This window comes from Blennius ocellaris (assembly GCF_963422515.1).
Source record: "Blennius ocellaris genome assembly, chromosome: 22".
In the NCBI taxonomy this organism is placed as follows: Eukaryota; Metazoa; Chordata; class Actinopteri; order Blenniiformes; family Blenniidae; genus Blennius; species Blennius ocellaris.
Window position 1 is genome coordinate 13,605,819 of NC_137671.1, and position 15,508 is coordinate 13,621,326.

Here is a 15,508-nt window from a genome sequence, read left to right on the forward strand (position 1 = left end):
TATTATTATTATTATTATAATACCGAAGTGGAGCTCCGGGTTTCGGAGGATGGCGCCGCAAGTGAAGCTGCTTCCCGGCGAGCAAGGCCAAGAAGGAGGTACGGGTACGAGAATATCAAGGGAGACAGGTGAGAAACCTCCAGAAATAAGCGCAAATGAAAGTCGTGCTCCAACCTCCCACCATTTTCACTTCCACCGCCACAGTTTTCCTCCGTCCCGGCGGCGGAAAGTCACGTGACAGATGCCGCCGCTGGTCAGGAGATGAACGAGGATCGATTTGTTCTCTACCGTCGAAGAAACGGAGAGAAAAAAAGACAGCAAGTGTTGCAACGTGACCTAATCTCAAGGGAGCTGCAAACAGAGATGCGTGGGCGGGGCTTATACTTTAGGCTTTACTTTAAAAAAAAAAAAAAAAATCAGAGGAAATTAACCCTTCAGAGTTTGTTAAATTCCACATTTCTTCTAACCTACAGACAGAATCCATCTTTAAACAGCTGCCCTCTGCACTCAGCTGGGGAAGGTTTGTGAGAGCGCACGCTGCTTCTGTTTCACACTTTAACAAGACAAACGTTTGGCGAAGCAACTTGAAGCGGAAAATATGAAGAACAAAATGGTTCAAAGAGTATCTGGATTCTACTTAAGAAGACAGTGGAACTTTTCAGAGCCACACACTTCCGGAGCGATTTGCTTCTATATAAATGGCATCTATGCTGCCGTACCTTGCTTTGAATTACTTCAAAGGGCCAAAACCTTTGAACTTATCTAGAATCACTGAATGGTTTTGGAGCCACCTTAGGGGGGAGAACCACCTTATGACCAAAGGCCCGGAAGAAGGTTTATTAAATGAGAATGTTTGACGCTGCTCCGCTTAAAAAGTCACCAAAGCACGAAGGTAAATGGACCTTCAAAAGATCTTTCAAGGAACAATTTGTTCTGAACGCTGTCCTTCCGTCCTGCCGTGAAGCGACGTCTGCACCCTCGTGCGTCTTCACAGGACCTGCATGCATCTATATACATACAAACACACAGACAACGCATTCAGCTCGGAGTCGCCGCTCCGCCGTGTCGTCGGTTTTTGCGGAAGGGAAACTGGAGCTCCCCCGAGGGAATCGCACCGACGCACTGCCGGCAGGTCTGATAGCACCAAACTGCTGTGGATCTCTTGGTAGTCAGAACAATTCATCGTGCTAAATGACGGTCGAGAACTAAAGCTTTATTCCAAACCGACGGTAGAGTCATTCAGGTGCTGCTGCCAAAGCAGCTCGTGATTCACATTGATGGGTTTTTGCGGCCTGAGGTAAGAAGAAATGTTTGCATATGGACCATTTCTGGACCGTGAGCCACCAGAGATTTACAGCTCTCTTGCCGTTTTAGTAACTTAAATGTGACTATTGAAGTTTAAGGAAAGAAATTGAGCTATTTTTGTCTATTATTTTATATTATAGGGCGTGATTCGATCTAATGTACAAGATATCTAACTAAAACTCAGACTATTATCATATATTTACTTTTGTTGGCCTAATGAGACAGTTTATATACATATAGTACCACCATTTTCTTCTTTTATTTTAGTTTCTATCCAGTTCAAACTCCATCAGTTCGGGCGTTTTCTTTAGAGCCGGAGGCTGGAAGTGACTTCAGCTGGCTAAAGTGCAAAGGCATGACGGGTTTGCCAGTTCTCCACAGCGTGCAGGAAGAAATCAGAGTACCTGGGGGGGGTGCACAGATGGAACATGCAAACTTCATACGAGTGCAAATACTACACTAATGCAAAGCATGAATCTAGACAAACCTTAAAATCTATTCCAATATGACGTTTAATTTAAATAATTCATGTGAAAGACAACTTCATGAGGCATCAAGTTTACAAATAAAGCAAGCAGAAAACACACACATTAAAAAAAGGTGTTAGAAAAAAAAGTATTAATACATGACTGAATATGTAGCGCGCACACACACACACACACTTATTTACTTTGGAGCAGGACAGAGTGAAAAGCATCAGTGTTTGGAGCCTCTGGCTCTCATCCCAGCAGCTCCGCGGGAGTTCAGCCCTGCAGCGTGAATGCACTTCGATCTGTTGCCCCCGCGTGGCGGTGGGCGGTACTGCGTGCAACGCAACGCAACGGGACGGTGCAACCTGATCTCCTCAACAGGCGTCTGTCTCCCACAGCAAAAGCACTTTGGACGTGTTGCTCTGGGCTCGTCGCCAGCTTTTGTGTGCATTTACGTGTGCGGAAGGAGTCGGTGCGTGTGTGTGTGCATCTGCTTATTTCAGATTGCATTTGCACACACACACACACACACTTGAGTCTATATCTGTCTTGCATATGCAAACCAGTGTAACCTGAGATCTTTCAGCAAGATGCTGCAAAAGCAGATTTTTTTTTCTTCTCCCCTTCATTCTGCAAATGCAAACCACATGAATCAAATGTTCTTTGCACGTAAACACTCGCAATCAGCTCTAAATGCATTTAAAAGCACTTTTAATCAGTCAAATTTTCATATACAAGCGGCTGATTTCTGCACAGGGCTTTCCCACAATGCCGCTCCACCCCCCCCCCCCCCCCCCCCCCCACCCTCGCAGGTTTATCTTGCAGGAGCACTCATTGCAGTCCATGTGAGCCCATAAGACACGAGGTGAGCGACTGGCCGGGGGGGGGGATGAGTCCCTCTGTTGCGTTAAGCGCCGCATGCTTACGGCGCGGCCACATGGTCGGAACAGAAGGTGGTGTCTGGGCGCCGTCTGACATTTTTATTAGAGGCTTTCTTGTGTGTCTGCTGCCAAGGCGTCCTAAAAATATCCCCGTTCGCTAATACGCTTGTTCGAATCTCTCGTTTAACGTGCACGTTGCGCGATTTCAGAATTTCGGATCACACAAAGGTCACCAGTCGGATGATAAAAGTCGATAAAGACGCTTGCGAGGGAAGTGACGGTGAAAAGAAAGGAGGGCCGCGCGACGCCAGGTCCACAGTTGAACACTACACAACAATCAAATATACAAACTTTCCGGGAGAGTTGCAGCTTGGAGGTGGAGCACGTTACTCACCGTTTGCAAGGAACAAGCTGAAATTTACTGTCATAAAAAAGTATGATTCGGAAACGTCGACTCGGGGAATTTTAAAGTGCGCCTCTAATATCGAGATCGTTTTTTGTCAAATTGTCGGAAGAGGAAAAATAGGAGTGTGTTTTGGCTCGGCTACAAGGAAATGAGAACAGGAACGCTCCGGTCGTTAGTCTCAGTGAATAATTCCTGGTGAGAAAAGGAGGAAAGTGGCACATCCATCTTGATGAATTACAACTTTTCTGCTTTTCTGCAAAATCTACGCTGTTTTTTGGGGGGGGGGGTTTTCAAAACTCTTAGAGCGATTGAAAGTAATTTTGTGGAGCGTCTTAATCTGACAGAATTGGATTTAAAGTCATATCATTGCATTTGTAATGTTACTCTATAACTTACTACAGTTTTATGAAATTTTGGTTGTTGTTTTTTAACAGAAATGAGCCAGGATTTATAGACAGATGCACCGAAAAGCCAAAGTAGAAGCAAACAAACACTCTTTATCATTAAAGAGGTGTAAAACCTCCAGTAAAAGAACAGAACACAACTCCCTTGAGAGAAACAAATCATCAAAATAAAACTGGAATAAAACCTGAGGGTGCTTGACGTGTACAAGTCTGCGTGCTGTTACTGCGCATGCGCACCTCCCCGCTGCAAATAGTTCCTTCCATATGCGTCTGTAAACAAACATGGCGGATTCGTAGCGGTTTGACTCGGTCCATACTCCTGTTTTATCCTCCATATCAGTGGTTTTATAGCTGAGACTCACCCCTTATAGCGTCCCATGCGTCGTCAGTCCACACGAACGTCAGGTTCTTTCCATTCTGTTCACGAGTGGAGCGTCTTGTTCTCTGCACACGTCTGTGGTTTCATCACACAAACAAGGAACAGCGCCCTCACGTGTCCCGGCAGACTAACTACATCCTTGTATGTCAACTGGATTTCTTGAGCTTGACTTTTTTATTTCTTCTTTTCCACAAATGTGTGGTTTTCTTGCGAATTCCTCGGCAAAACGCCATAAATATCGTTTTAATTAAAGGATTTCTGTGTCATTGTGACTGAAGCCCCCCCCCCCCCCCCCCTCATTTGAATAATACTTAAAAATGCCACAGATTTTTAAATGCTGCACTCTAATGTAAGTGTAAAATAGTCCATTTGTTGAAAAATGCATGTCGGTCATCACTCAAACTGAAAGCGTCAGCGAAACGCTGTTATAATTATTCACCAGTGTTTGTTTGTGTGGAATTCATGACTTGGCATTGTTACTTTGGGGGGATTATGTTAGTTACAGTTAAGGACAAACGGAGTATTAGGAAAAGAGCGCAGCGAGCCAGCGCCGTCTGCCATCTGGTCCAATGGAAAGGTTATGAGAGCAGAAGCAGACATCAACACGTTGAAGAAAATACATTTTAAAAAAAGTCAGTGACTAAGCAAGATGACAAAATGTCTGTTTTTCTGCTGCCACTGAACGACGGAGGGGGAAAAAAAGCAGTCTGGAACAGTTAAAGAGAGTCTGTTTTACACAAAGTAGTGATGGTAAGAGAGGTAACAACACAGCAACCTCCACGGAATAAATATTGTGAGCTGCTTTCTGATGAAGTGGCACAAACGTCACTCACGTCTCAACTGTTTCTAATTATTTGTTTGGTTTTTTAAAAGTGCACAATCCCCTCATTTCTCTTTTAAATACACACGTAGAACTATTATTGTGTTTAAAAATGCATAAAGGCATTAATCAGGGTATAATAGACTAACAAAAACAAAACAAAACACAAAACTAACTACATTTTTGCCTGAAAGCAGAAACATTATTTTGTATTCACAGTCGTGGGACGTTGTGAAGGGCCTTACTGAGTTCGGGCAGAGCCAAAATAAACAATAAAATCTGTGTCGTATTATGTTGACAACCCCGCAAATCCCACCGAGGAATGACAGGAAGGGGATTCAACATGGTAGAAAAAGGTCCAAGAGACGTTTCCCGGTCACTGGACCTCGTGTTTCAAAATGAATTCAGTCGCGTAGGAAAGAGAAAGACAGCATCAGCTGTAATAGTATGTATTATAACGTGCAGTTTGCTGAAACTGTGGAGGTTTAGAAAAACTCTCAGATCATGGATCCTGTGAAAGCAGTGGTTGTTTTCACGATTTCCTTTTGTTCTCTTCGCTTCTTTATCGGTCCAAACAAACTGACGTGTATTTTCCAGGACTCCCGATTGGCAAAGCGTTGCTTCTCGTCACACTGCCCCCTACAGGTTTGGCATGCTCATGGCAGCTCTGAACCATGCGGGTTCATGTAAATTAAGATTTTTTAATTTAAAGGTTTTTATGGCTCTATGTCACCAGTTCAGCCCATAAAATCAACTCTGATTCCGTCGCGAGTTTCTTCATGACCAAAAAACTTTTAAAATAATTAGAAAAAAGCTCCAAATAGAAAGACCTTCAAAGATCAAATTCTATGGGTTTTTTTTTTAAGAATTTCAGGGCCTCTCCTGCACAGTGAGTGGAGGTGTAATTTGTCGGCTGCATTATGTCGTTTTAAATGGAGATTTTAACCGTTAAATCGAATTAAAACAATAACTTAACGACTTAAAGCCTCGATGTGTTTCGATGAGCCAGATTTTGGTGTCCTACAAGTTTTGGAGTCGAGCCATCGACAATATTCAGACTTCCAACTGTGGGTTTCCTGCTTTGATGGGGTCAAAACGTGTGCCGTGAAAACGCCGTATTGTGGGGCCCGCCGAAGTGAGCTGCGGTCCGCCGGGGGTTTCGGGGTGGGGGGTGGTACAACCTGCTGAAAAGAGAAGAGGCCTTTTAAAGGAACCTTCAGCAGCCACCTGCGCTGCGTTTGGGATAAATGACACCATGTGTTCCTCGTTTATTGTAACGGACCTGCCACAGCTTTCACCTTTATCCCAGATAATTTCACCCTGGACAGATGGAAATGTAGGAGAATAGAATTCAGGCTTGGGTCTTCTTGCTTTGTTGCTATCTTTGTTTTTTTGGCAAATAAACTATTCTTCAGTTGCCTTCATCCCATCAATAGATGACTGATAGATATTTTCTGCATTCTATATTCCTCTTTAAATTGTGCCACGTTTGTGGAATGAGCGCGTTGCCAGATCTTCAAACCGTGAATCTTTGTTTGCTGTCCTCGGCTTGGGTGATTTAGGTCTGAAGATAAAATGCTAAAATTGGTAATTTAACAAATCAGTGGAAAGATCAGCAGCTTGCAGAACGACTATAAAACAGTCTCATTCTCCCACAGCTGAGCTGGACCACGTTCTTTATTTTGGCTGTTTTCAGCTAGAGCGGACCTGGCAACATGCTGTTCATCCCACAAATGCACGTTCTTCAAAAGGGAGAGAAGGTTGGTTACCATGGATAACCATGAATACTGACTTTTAAGTCCTTGCAAAGTAAGTCAGAGATCCCAGTGAAGAAGGGAAAGAAGGTTTTCAGACGCTTTGTTTGTTGGACTGACAGTTTGTTCCCTTCCTCACATTCTCACACCGCACTGCCCTTTGTTTGATTTCTGGTGGTTCGACATGAAGAGTTCATACATTTTTTAACTTTTTTCTTTTTTCTTGGATCACTTCAAGTTTCACTCTGCAAAATATCAAGAATGCTTAGAGAGTCTCTTTTCATCCACTGGAGGTTTTCCAAATATCAAATGTATAGCATCATGCTTGTCAAAGATCTAATTGTTTAAAGGCTCCATGTTGTGCCAAATTCACTTTATAATTGTTGGATAATGTGTTCTTATAGCCTGTGTTTGAAGAGATTTTTTTCCCCTCGTGACATCACACGGGGAAAATAACCACTGCAGAGTGTGAGCTGACAATACGGCCGAACTAAGTGACATATTTAAACACACAGTACGTCTTCAGGAGCCTCGATATTCTTCTGGACGAGATCCCGGTTCAAACGTTGAACGTATATTCTACTGGGTTGCCAGATCCCAATCATCGTTTTCAGCCCAAAACACAATGTCAAGCCCACCTGCCGCAATAAAATCCCGCCCAAATCTCAACCTCTGCAGAAACTCAGGCGAAGTGAAACTCGGTAAACAAAAAGTTGTAACACGATTGTAGAAACCGGTGAAGTAGAAACCAAATCAGAAAAGTCGTTTTGGACTTCATGAGAATTTTCCAGGCGGGACAAGAGGGTCCATCATGGCCCCTGCACTGCTTTTTCTTTGTGTTCCACTCGCAGCCCTCCTTCAGTTGCACCGATTAGATGAATAAGGGGCACGTTAGGGCTCCTTCTGGGAGGAGGCTTGTGTTCATAGGAATATAGTCGAGTGTGTGGGGAAGAAGAATGTCTGAAAAGCATCATAATTTACAGCGCCGACATATGGGATCGATTGGATCTGCTTTAAACCTGCAGCTCTCTGTATTTTTATAGTCAAAAACACAGAAGAAATGTTTGTGTCAAGTGTTATACAAGTCTGCTCAGACTGCTTTTTTTTTTTTTTTTGGAGGGGGGGGGGGGGGGGGGGTTTGTCAGATTTTCCAGAAGCCTGATTCACAGCTCAAGAGGTGCAGCAGAATTTATTCTTCCTCACAACTGGTGTTCACATTTTTTCCATCCATAGATTCTCCAACTCTTAAAATCTTTTTTTTTTCCCCACCCATTTAAATCCAGAGTTCTTTTTTTCTTCCTTGCAAACACTAACAATATGAATGTTTGAAAGATACAGAAGAAGAGTTTGGAAAAGGTGAGGACGATCAACAAAAACGTGTTTTTTTTTTTTGTTAATACAGTATTGAATGTTTCTGTTGCACCTGTTGTTTCTGTATTAAATACTACATGCCGTCTCCTAAATACCAGCATATGTCATGACATTTCCTACTTTATTCACCCAGAGTCAAGTTTGTTAAAGAAGCCTCCAGGCTGACCCCCCCCCCTCTCCTCTCCTCTCCTCCCCTTTCCCCCCTTGTCTGTCTCTCCATCCTCCTCTCTCTCTCCTCCCCCTCTCTCTTTCTTTCCCTGTGTTTTTCTCCAGAGACCTCCAGCTTTTGAACGCCACACTCTTCTTACCTACTGGCCCTCCAAACCCCACACACACACCCACACATACATACACACACACACACACACACACATACACACACACCAAGGCAGAGAAGCACAGGTAAGCTCGGGATTTGGAGGCACGGAGATGTGATTTCCTGTCTGACAATCCCCTCTTTTATTTTTCTGCTTTTTCCGGTTGCCGAGATTACCGCCTGTCAGTGCCGGATTCGCGTGCATGGACTGATGCTGCAGGGAGACTAGAGCGTGAAACAAAAACAAAAAAAGAAAAAAAAGAGAGAGACTGTCAGCTGAGTGTGTCAGCAGTGAGCTTTTACGGGTTTGTTTGGATCCACAGCACGTTTTTTGGGTTTTTTTTGAGTGTTTCACAGATTTTTGGTAAAAAATAATCAAAGTTACTCGAGGAGCCAAAGCCTGTCTGCATATTTCATGGGTCTGGAATGAATCAGTCTTTATTATTATTATTGTTATTGTTTTGTTTTGTATTGTCTGTGAACTTTTGATTTGCAAAGCCATGATCTTTAACTTGAGCCAGAACTTGCAAAGGAATTTAATGCTTCACCACTAAAGACGTGCGTTTAAAGATTGGAACTTCAGCATTTTAATTGCTCCTATTGTCTGTATTTTTTTTGGTTTGTTTGTTTGTTTTTCTGTGCTGTTGTATTATTGAACCGCAGCTACTTTGATGGGATTGAATGTAAATAGCTGAGAAAATCTGCCGATCACTTTCTGGTCGCCAGCTGTTTTGACATGAACTTTTGACCGATTGCATAATGCGTTATGGGGTGGGTGTGGCAGTAGGTCACTGTATGTGTTGGGGGGGGGGGGGGGGGGGGGGGAGTGTGACATCTGTTTTCACTATCACTTCAGGCGTGTGGATACTTCTGATATTTTCCCCCATTTGAATGATTGATTGCTCCAAGTGTGACCGATTTAAACATAAATTAAAACTGTTAAAGTGCAAATAGTATCTCCAGATGTCCAAGGATTTTTTATTTTTTTTGTCTTTTTGAGGCTTATGAGTTTTGTGAAAGTTATTTTCTTTGTCTGTCTGATCTGCAGAAGCCATGTTTCCTCTCCGTGTGCCCCTCTTGGCTGTCATGGTCAGCCTGGCCCTGTGCCAGTACTACGACTACGAAGACCAACCCTCCTCCATGCTGGGACCGTCGGGGTCCAACTGCGACCGCGAGTGCTATTGCCCCATCAGCTTCCCCAGCGCCATGTACTGCGACAGCCGCAAGCTGAAGTTTGTCCCCATGGTGCCGACGGGCATCAAGTACCTGTACCTCCAGAACAACCAGATCGACGAGATCAAGGCGGGGGTGTTCGACAACGTCACCGACACGCTCCGCTGGCTGGTGCTCGACAACAACCAGATCACCAACGGCAAGGTGGCGAAGGGCACCATCGACAAGCTCGGCGCCCTGGAGAAGCTGTTCTTCAGCCACAACAACCTGACGGAGCCCATCATCCCCCCCTCCAAGGCGCTGGAGGAGCTGAAGATCACGTACAACAAGCTGTCCAAGTTTCCCTCCGGACTCTTGTCCGACAAGGAGAACCTGACCTCCGTCAACGTCCAGCACAACGAGCTGACGTCCGACGCCGTCAGCGGGGCTTTCAAGGGGCCGAAGAAGCTGCTGTCCCTGGACGTGAGCCACAACAAGCTGAAGAAGCTGCCGGCCGGCGTGCCCAGCTCGGTGGAGATCCTCTACGCGGACTACAACGACATCGACGGCGTGGCGGCGGGATACCTGAGCAAGCTGCCGGCCCTCAAGTATCTGAGGATCTCCCACAACAAGCTGGTGGACTCGGGGATCCCCGCTGGGGTGTTCAACGTGTCGTCCCTGCTGGAGCTGGACCTGTCCTTCAACAAGCTGCAGTCCATCCCCGAGATCAACGAGGAGCTGGAGCAGCTCTACCTTCAGGCCAACGAGATCAACAGTGGGTGGCAACTTCGCTTTTCAGCATCTACGACTCTCGCCTCGAAGTTTGTCTCAGTCGATGTCTCTTTTAATTCATGTTAGCATGGAAGTACGATCGTCTTTCCCGTCACTGAGGTGACGGAAAGGAAAAGTCTTGGTTGCTTTCATTAAAGAAGGAAGTTTGTGCAGCTCAAAACGTAAAAGATCGACTGTTTTAGAGAGAACCAGAGTCAAGTAACGCTTCAAATACGACGAAATTGAATAAATGAGACGAAAAACTGTTTAATTCCGAAGCTACACCTCCTACTAAAGTTTTTCTTTCTGGTTCACATCAAGTAGTTTGTCGGCTTTCGGTCCATTGAGTCATTAGAAATGAATTTATGTCAAATATAAGAGAGGTCACGAGGATTTAGAAAGTTTCAGATTCTTTACCGCATTCCATCATCTTCTCCAGCTGATTTAAATAATAACCGAACCACTACCTCACCAAATATTGCTCTATAGCGCCACTAGTGGTGACTATTTGAGTGTTTACCAACCTTCTGTTGTTTTTTGTTGTTTTAAATTGTAGAGTTTGACCTGGCCAGCTTCTGCAAGTACGTGGGACCCGTGAACTACTCGCACGTGAAGCACCTGCGTCTGGACGCCAACAACATCACGCAGCGCAGCATGCCCCCCGAGTCCTCCAACTGCCTGCGCCAGGCCTCAGACATCATGTTCGAGTAAAGGGCCGCCTCCCAACCTGTGACCCTTCACCCCCCCCATTGGCCCAGCGCGAAGCCTCCCGGATCCAAATGTCTTCATGTCGTACATTTTGTAGTGTTGAACAATGTCTTTTATATCGATCGGTTAAAATGTTCACGTATCCAGGCATATTTTGCAGATTGTGCATTAGATTTATGAAGCTTATCATCCGTAAGACAAGCCCTCCCAATATTAAAAAGTATGAATCTACAAAAGGTGTATGTTAAAAATGCCAAATTTTCCTGAAGACACACACTTTACACATTCCTACTATTGTCTTTGAAACACACCGAGTACAGACACAGTGGAGGCGGCATTCGCTAAAGTCCTCCAAAGTCGTATTCCTGTTGTTTTTGTTTTTTTGTTGTCCATTTTGTGTCCATCCTGTACGTCCTGCAGCCTTGCATGTGTAATGTGTATATATATATATATATATATATATATATATATATATATATATATATATATATATATATATATATATCAAGGGGGCAATTCTATCCATTGCTGTGCAAAGGACCAGCAAGTAAAGACTCCATTCTCACATTTCGCCGCGTCATGTGAAGAAATTACTACCAGATGGAACAAAGCAGTCGTACCTTCAGAACTGTAGGTTTTGTAGGGGAAACGTTGTCCAACTTGCTTTCTGGCATTGTCAAAGTGGGCGTGGCCTCAGTGGCTGATACCTTTGAATAAACGAAGAAGGGGGAAAAAAAAAAAAGAAGAACATCTCCGCTCTTTAATGCGACAATTAACATTTTTTTTTTTTTAAACCTCTGACATTGTTATGACGCTTGAAGTGACAATAACGTTTTCTTGAAATCACGAGTCTGTTGTTTCTATGCGTTAGATCGTAGCCGTCTGCTGTCATGCACTCGCACCGATTTGTATACGACGCCGTCGTGGCTTGCTCGCACCCGGTTGTGCACTTCTTGAATAATAAACTACAGCTTTCATGCAGCTAAGGTGCTTTTCATTGTCGACCATGACATAAACATTTTTCCTCTTCCACGTTACATCCGAGCACCATTACTGATCCTCTGGTGTATCTCCAGTATGTTAGTAGATTTTTTTTTGGTTTGTTTGTTGGTTTTACCATGTGTTTTCTCATTTTATGGTGGATTCCTGTTTTTCTTTTCAAAAAATTTTTAGGCCTTTGACTTGTTTCTTGGATTTGCTGTGAGAAAACAAAACAAATTTGAATAAACTATGGTTCCAACATATTTGTATGAGATCCCCCCCTTTTTTTCTTTAAAAAAAAAAATCCCGCTACGATTACTGTCTGCTGACTGAAAACACACGTTGAAAAAAAAAAAAAATAATATTTAAGATTTATGGATGAAAAGTGAAGCAGTAAATTGATAAGGAACTTTACATGCAAAAATACCATTTCGAAATAAGGGTTTTTCAGGCATTTTAAGAGAGAAAGCACAGAGAATTAAATTTGCACGGCAGTCTTCATCTGCAGCTTGTGACCCGTCAAAGTGTCATCATCTGAACTACTGTACACGTCCGCAGAAGACGCCTGGCGGTCCTGGAGGTATGCAGGGGTTGCCGGGTTTTGTTCAATACCACAAAGCTCCAGAAGGAGATATTTTCCAGCGTAACTCGATCCCACCATCTCTGTCAGACAGAAACCACCAAATAGCCCATGATAATGGCTGAAGTATTTTTCTTTTCTTTCGGTAAAGATCCCCCCCCCCCCAGGGGGCTTCAAAATAAACAGCTAAAAGCCTCCAATCTGGCTCAATGGCTGAAGTCTTTTGTTTGGTTTTGGCTGCCGGTCGGAGCCAAAACCAATAGATGTTATTATTATATTATCAAAGCTCACATTCTTTTTGTCCGCCGCGTTTAAACAAACCTTTGAGAATTCAGATTTGTGAGGAATGTGGCCAGGCTGCTCAGTCGAAGGCTCAATTTATTCATTTCAACTCAATTAAAAACAACGTGAGGAGATGATGAACATAATATCTGTTCCTCATCCATGTCGTTTTCACACACTTCAGCAATAACTTCACGATCACGCTGAGCAGTAATGTTTGTAGTTTTACAGGAACGTAACACACAAGCTGAGTTGACGGCCCACGATGTGGCGCGGCAAACTGATAATAAACCCTTAATTCGACCAATTTGTGCGTCTGCTTTACCGTAACAACTCCAGACACTGAATGTCTGCTTCTCATTATCTGTTCATGCTTTTTTTTTTCTTCTTTCTTTTTCTTTTTTTTTTTTCCAGAGTGTTAGTGAATGTCCAGAAAGCGCTGGAGGACTTGACTTAACCGCTAGGATTTATGTAATATGGCTTGTTCTTGAAGGGAATATGTAATTGTTGAATGCAAACCACCAAAATATCACTTCATTTCATTGCAGGAGGAAGATGCAGGCGAGAGAGAAGGAGATTCAAGAGAGGAAGAGAGGAAGAAGAGGCAGGAGAGGGAGGAGTGGAGATTCAAGAGAGAGAGAGGAGGGAGATGAAGAAGAGTGAGAAGCAGAATGACGAGGAGGGAGGGAGAGAAGCAAGGATAGAGACAGATAGATATAGATATATAGAGACATGTGCTATACAAATAAAGTTGAACTGAATTGAAGATAGATAGATAGATAGATAGATAGATAGATAGATAGATAGAGAGAGAGATAGATAGATAGATAGATAGATAGATAGATAGATAGATAGATAGATAGATAGATAGATAGATACTTTATTAATCCTGAGGGAAATTTGAAAAATTATGTTAATAAATATTTAATGTGATGTGACATCAGTGTATTAAGAAAAACAAAAGTTGCAGACATTATAATTGTTATTAATTATTAATTATATTGTCATTTAAGTCGCAGAGCACCTGTTGAGTGACTGACACACTAATTGTTTTGTGAACCAGGAATCTTCGAGGTTCCGGCTACACATTTCTTGGGTGTGCTATGGGAGTGCCTTGGTTATCCTCAGGGGCGCTGCTGCATCCCCCCCCCCCCCCCCCCCCCCCCCCCCCACTGGCGCCGGCTATGCTTTTCTCCTTCAACAGCAATAATCCCTTTAGTAATGCTTAAATCCGTTAATTCTCGATGGGTGGGACAAAGAGGCCCAACTTCATTTGAAACGTGAAAGTATGTTGACTTCAAGCAGTTCTGTTTTCAACGTTTTGTATAATCAGCTCCCCTCCTCAGGCCGGAATTTCTAGCGATTCATGATCTCAAGCAAAAGTGACAAATTCTACCTTTGCACCTCTGCACGTTGACTGTAACGCCCCCACTGCTCCTCTCTGATGCGTACCATGTGTGCGGGAACTACCGGTTTCTTCTAAGATCATTGGACTTGATTGTGAGATCAGACGCTATTTAAAGACGGTGGGTTTCTTGATTATGCGCGGGCATTCGTAGTTATTATGCAAACTTGTTCCAGATGTCCAGCTGAGTTCCGGGAGGCGTTTGCAGTCAGATCCAGCTGTAAAAGTCAGTTGTACTTGACCCACTTATGAAAAGGAAAGTCAGTCGTTGTCGTCAGAAACGGAAAACACTCCACTTCCCCCCTGCTACTAAAAAGGTCTAATATAACTGTTATTGTAGGTGAAAACCTGATACGAGCGAGAAGGTAAAGGAATTAGCGGCCACCTCTTAAAACGCGTCGCAGTTTTTCTTTTCCCACATTAAACATGTTTTTGTACATTCGCCGGCGCTGATTCCCTATCTGGGACAATTTCCTTCCCTTCCTGCGGTGTCGCACTCATTTAATTCCCCGTGCCGAGCTCCTGCTGCCGGCGCCGAGACAATAAAGTCCTTTATAGAAACCTTAAGCCTCACATCTTCTCGCTGAAACGGTGAGTGAAAGCACAATCAGCTGACCGACTCCAGCTGTTCTGTTCCGTTGTCGCCTTACTGCTTCGCGTCAATCCGTCATCGCCCCGATCGCACGTCATTCAGTGGTTCACAGTCGTCGTCCTTCTTTTTAACATATCGAATTTCTCATGCCTAATGAAGGTAACGTGCATCCTGCCTGCCGGGAACATCTACACCTCACCTTTCCCATCTGGAAGTGGTGGAAAGGCCTTTAAATATTTTATAGATCTAATACTGGCAGATGTTACAAACACAGCTGGCTTTAAAGGAATGAGCAGAAATGTGCACACCTGCTGTTGGATTTCTGCTTTCGTCTTCATATATAGCCTCCAACAATTACTTTTTTTTAATAGTTCTGGGCTCTTGTTCTACTGCGGCAGACAGGTCTGGCAATGACCTCTGTGTTAAAATATTTTCTGACGTCACTGAGTGATACATCGGTTGATTGGTACGATGGGAAAAGCAATAAACTCCGGACTCGGGCAGTAAAACTTCCCCCGTAAAAAAAGAAAAATGCGAGGTGTGACTGTCATAGGAGGACGATGTTTGAACCCCTCTCCCAGCTCACCTGGCAGGCTGGTAAACACACCCCGAGGCCCTACGAGCTGGAAAGGGAGCGGTTGGAGGGCGACGGCACTTGAACCCTCAGCTGCGCGCTGATGACTTCAATTTGTACAAAAAAGAAAAAAAAGGAGAAGGAGAAGAAGAGAAAAAAAAAGAAAGAAAGAAAGAGGTGGGAAAAAGGCAGTAAAGTTGAGCAACGCAAACGTTTAAAGGACATCCCAACTCATGCACAATTGTCCTCCCATCAACAACGCATGCTCCATCTTTCGACTGGTGTCCAAGGTGCAGCCTCGGGGTTGGGGGGGTTGGGGGAGGTTTGGGGGGGGGGGGTCAAACCAACATGTGTCAA

The 15,508-nt window shown here is 43.9% G+C and overlaps 1 protein-coding gene across 4 annotated transcripts; it reads left to right on the top strand.

Annotated features, from left to right (window-relative positions):
* The first annotated feature begins 7,639 nt into the window (after positions 1 to 7,639).
* Positions 7,640 to 11,981, top strand: lum (lumican). 4 transcript variants are annotated; one of them, XM_080518190.1, is made up of 4 exons: positions 7,640 to 7,775; positions 8,064 to 8,192; positions 9,155 to 10,033; positions 10,586 to 10,726. In XM_080518190.1, the coding sequence occupies exons 1-4, from the start codon at positions 7,741 to 7,743 to the stop codon at positions 10,590 to 10,592; spliced, it is 1,050 nt and encodes a 349-aa protein (XP_080374316.1). In that variant the 5' UTR covers positions 7,640 to 7,740; the 3' UTR covers positions 10,593 to 10,726. The 4 variants fall into 4 exon arrangements, with proteins under 4 accessions (XP_080374316.1, XP_080374318.1, XP_080374319.1 ...); XM_080518192.1 differs by lacking the exon at positions 7,640 to 7,775 and having other exon boundaries at positions 8,058 to 8,192; positions 10,586 to 11,981; XM_080518193.1 differs by lacking the exons at positions 7,640 to 7,775; positions 8,064 to 8,192 and adding an exon at positions 8,237 to 8,411 and having other exon boundaries at positions 10,586 to 11,981.
* Positions 11,982 to 15,508: the final 3,527 nt, after the last annotated feature.

Coding starts and splice junctions, on each gene's coding strand:
- lum (XM_080518190.1), top strand. CDS start 7,741: ATGTTTGAAAGATACAGAAGAAGAGTTTGGAAAAG. Junction 7,776..8,063: donor AGAAGAAGAGTTTGGAAAAG/GTGAGGACGATC, acceptor GTTTTTCTCCAG/AGACCTCCAGCTTTTGAACG. Junction 8,193..9,154: donor ACCAAGGCAGAGAAGCACAG/GTAAGCTCGGGA, acceptor TCTGATCTGCAG/AAGCCATGTTTCCTCTCCGT.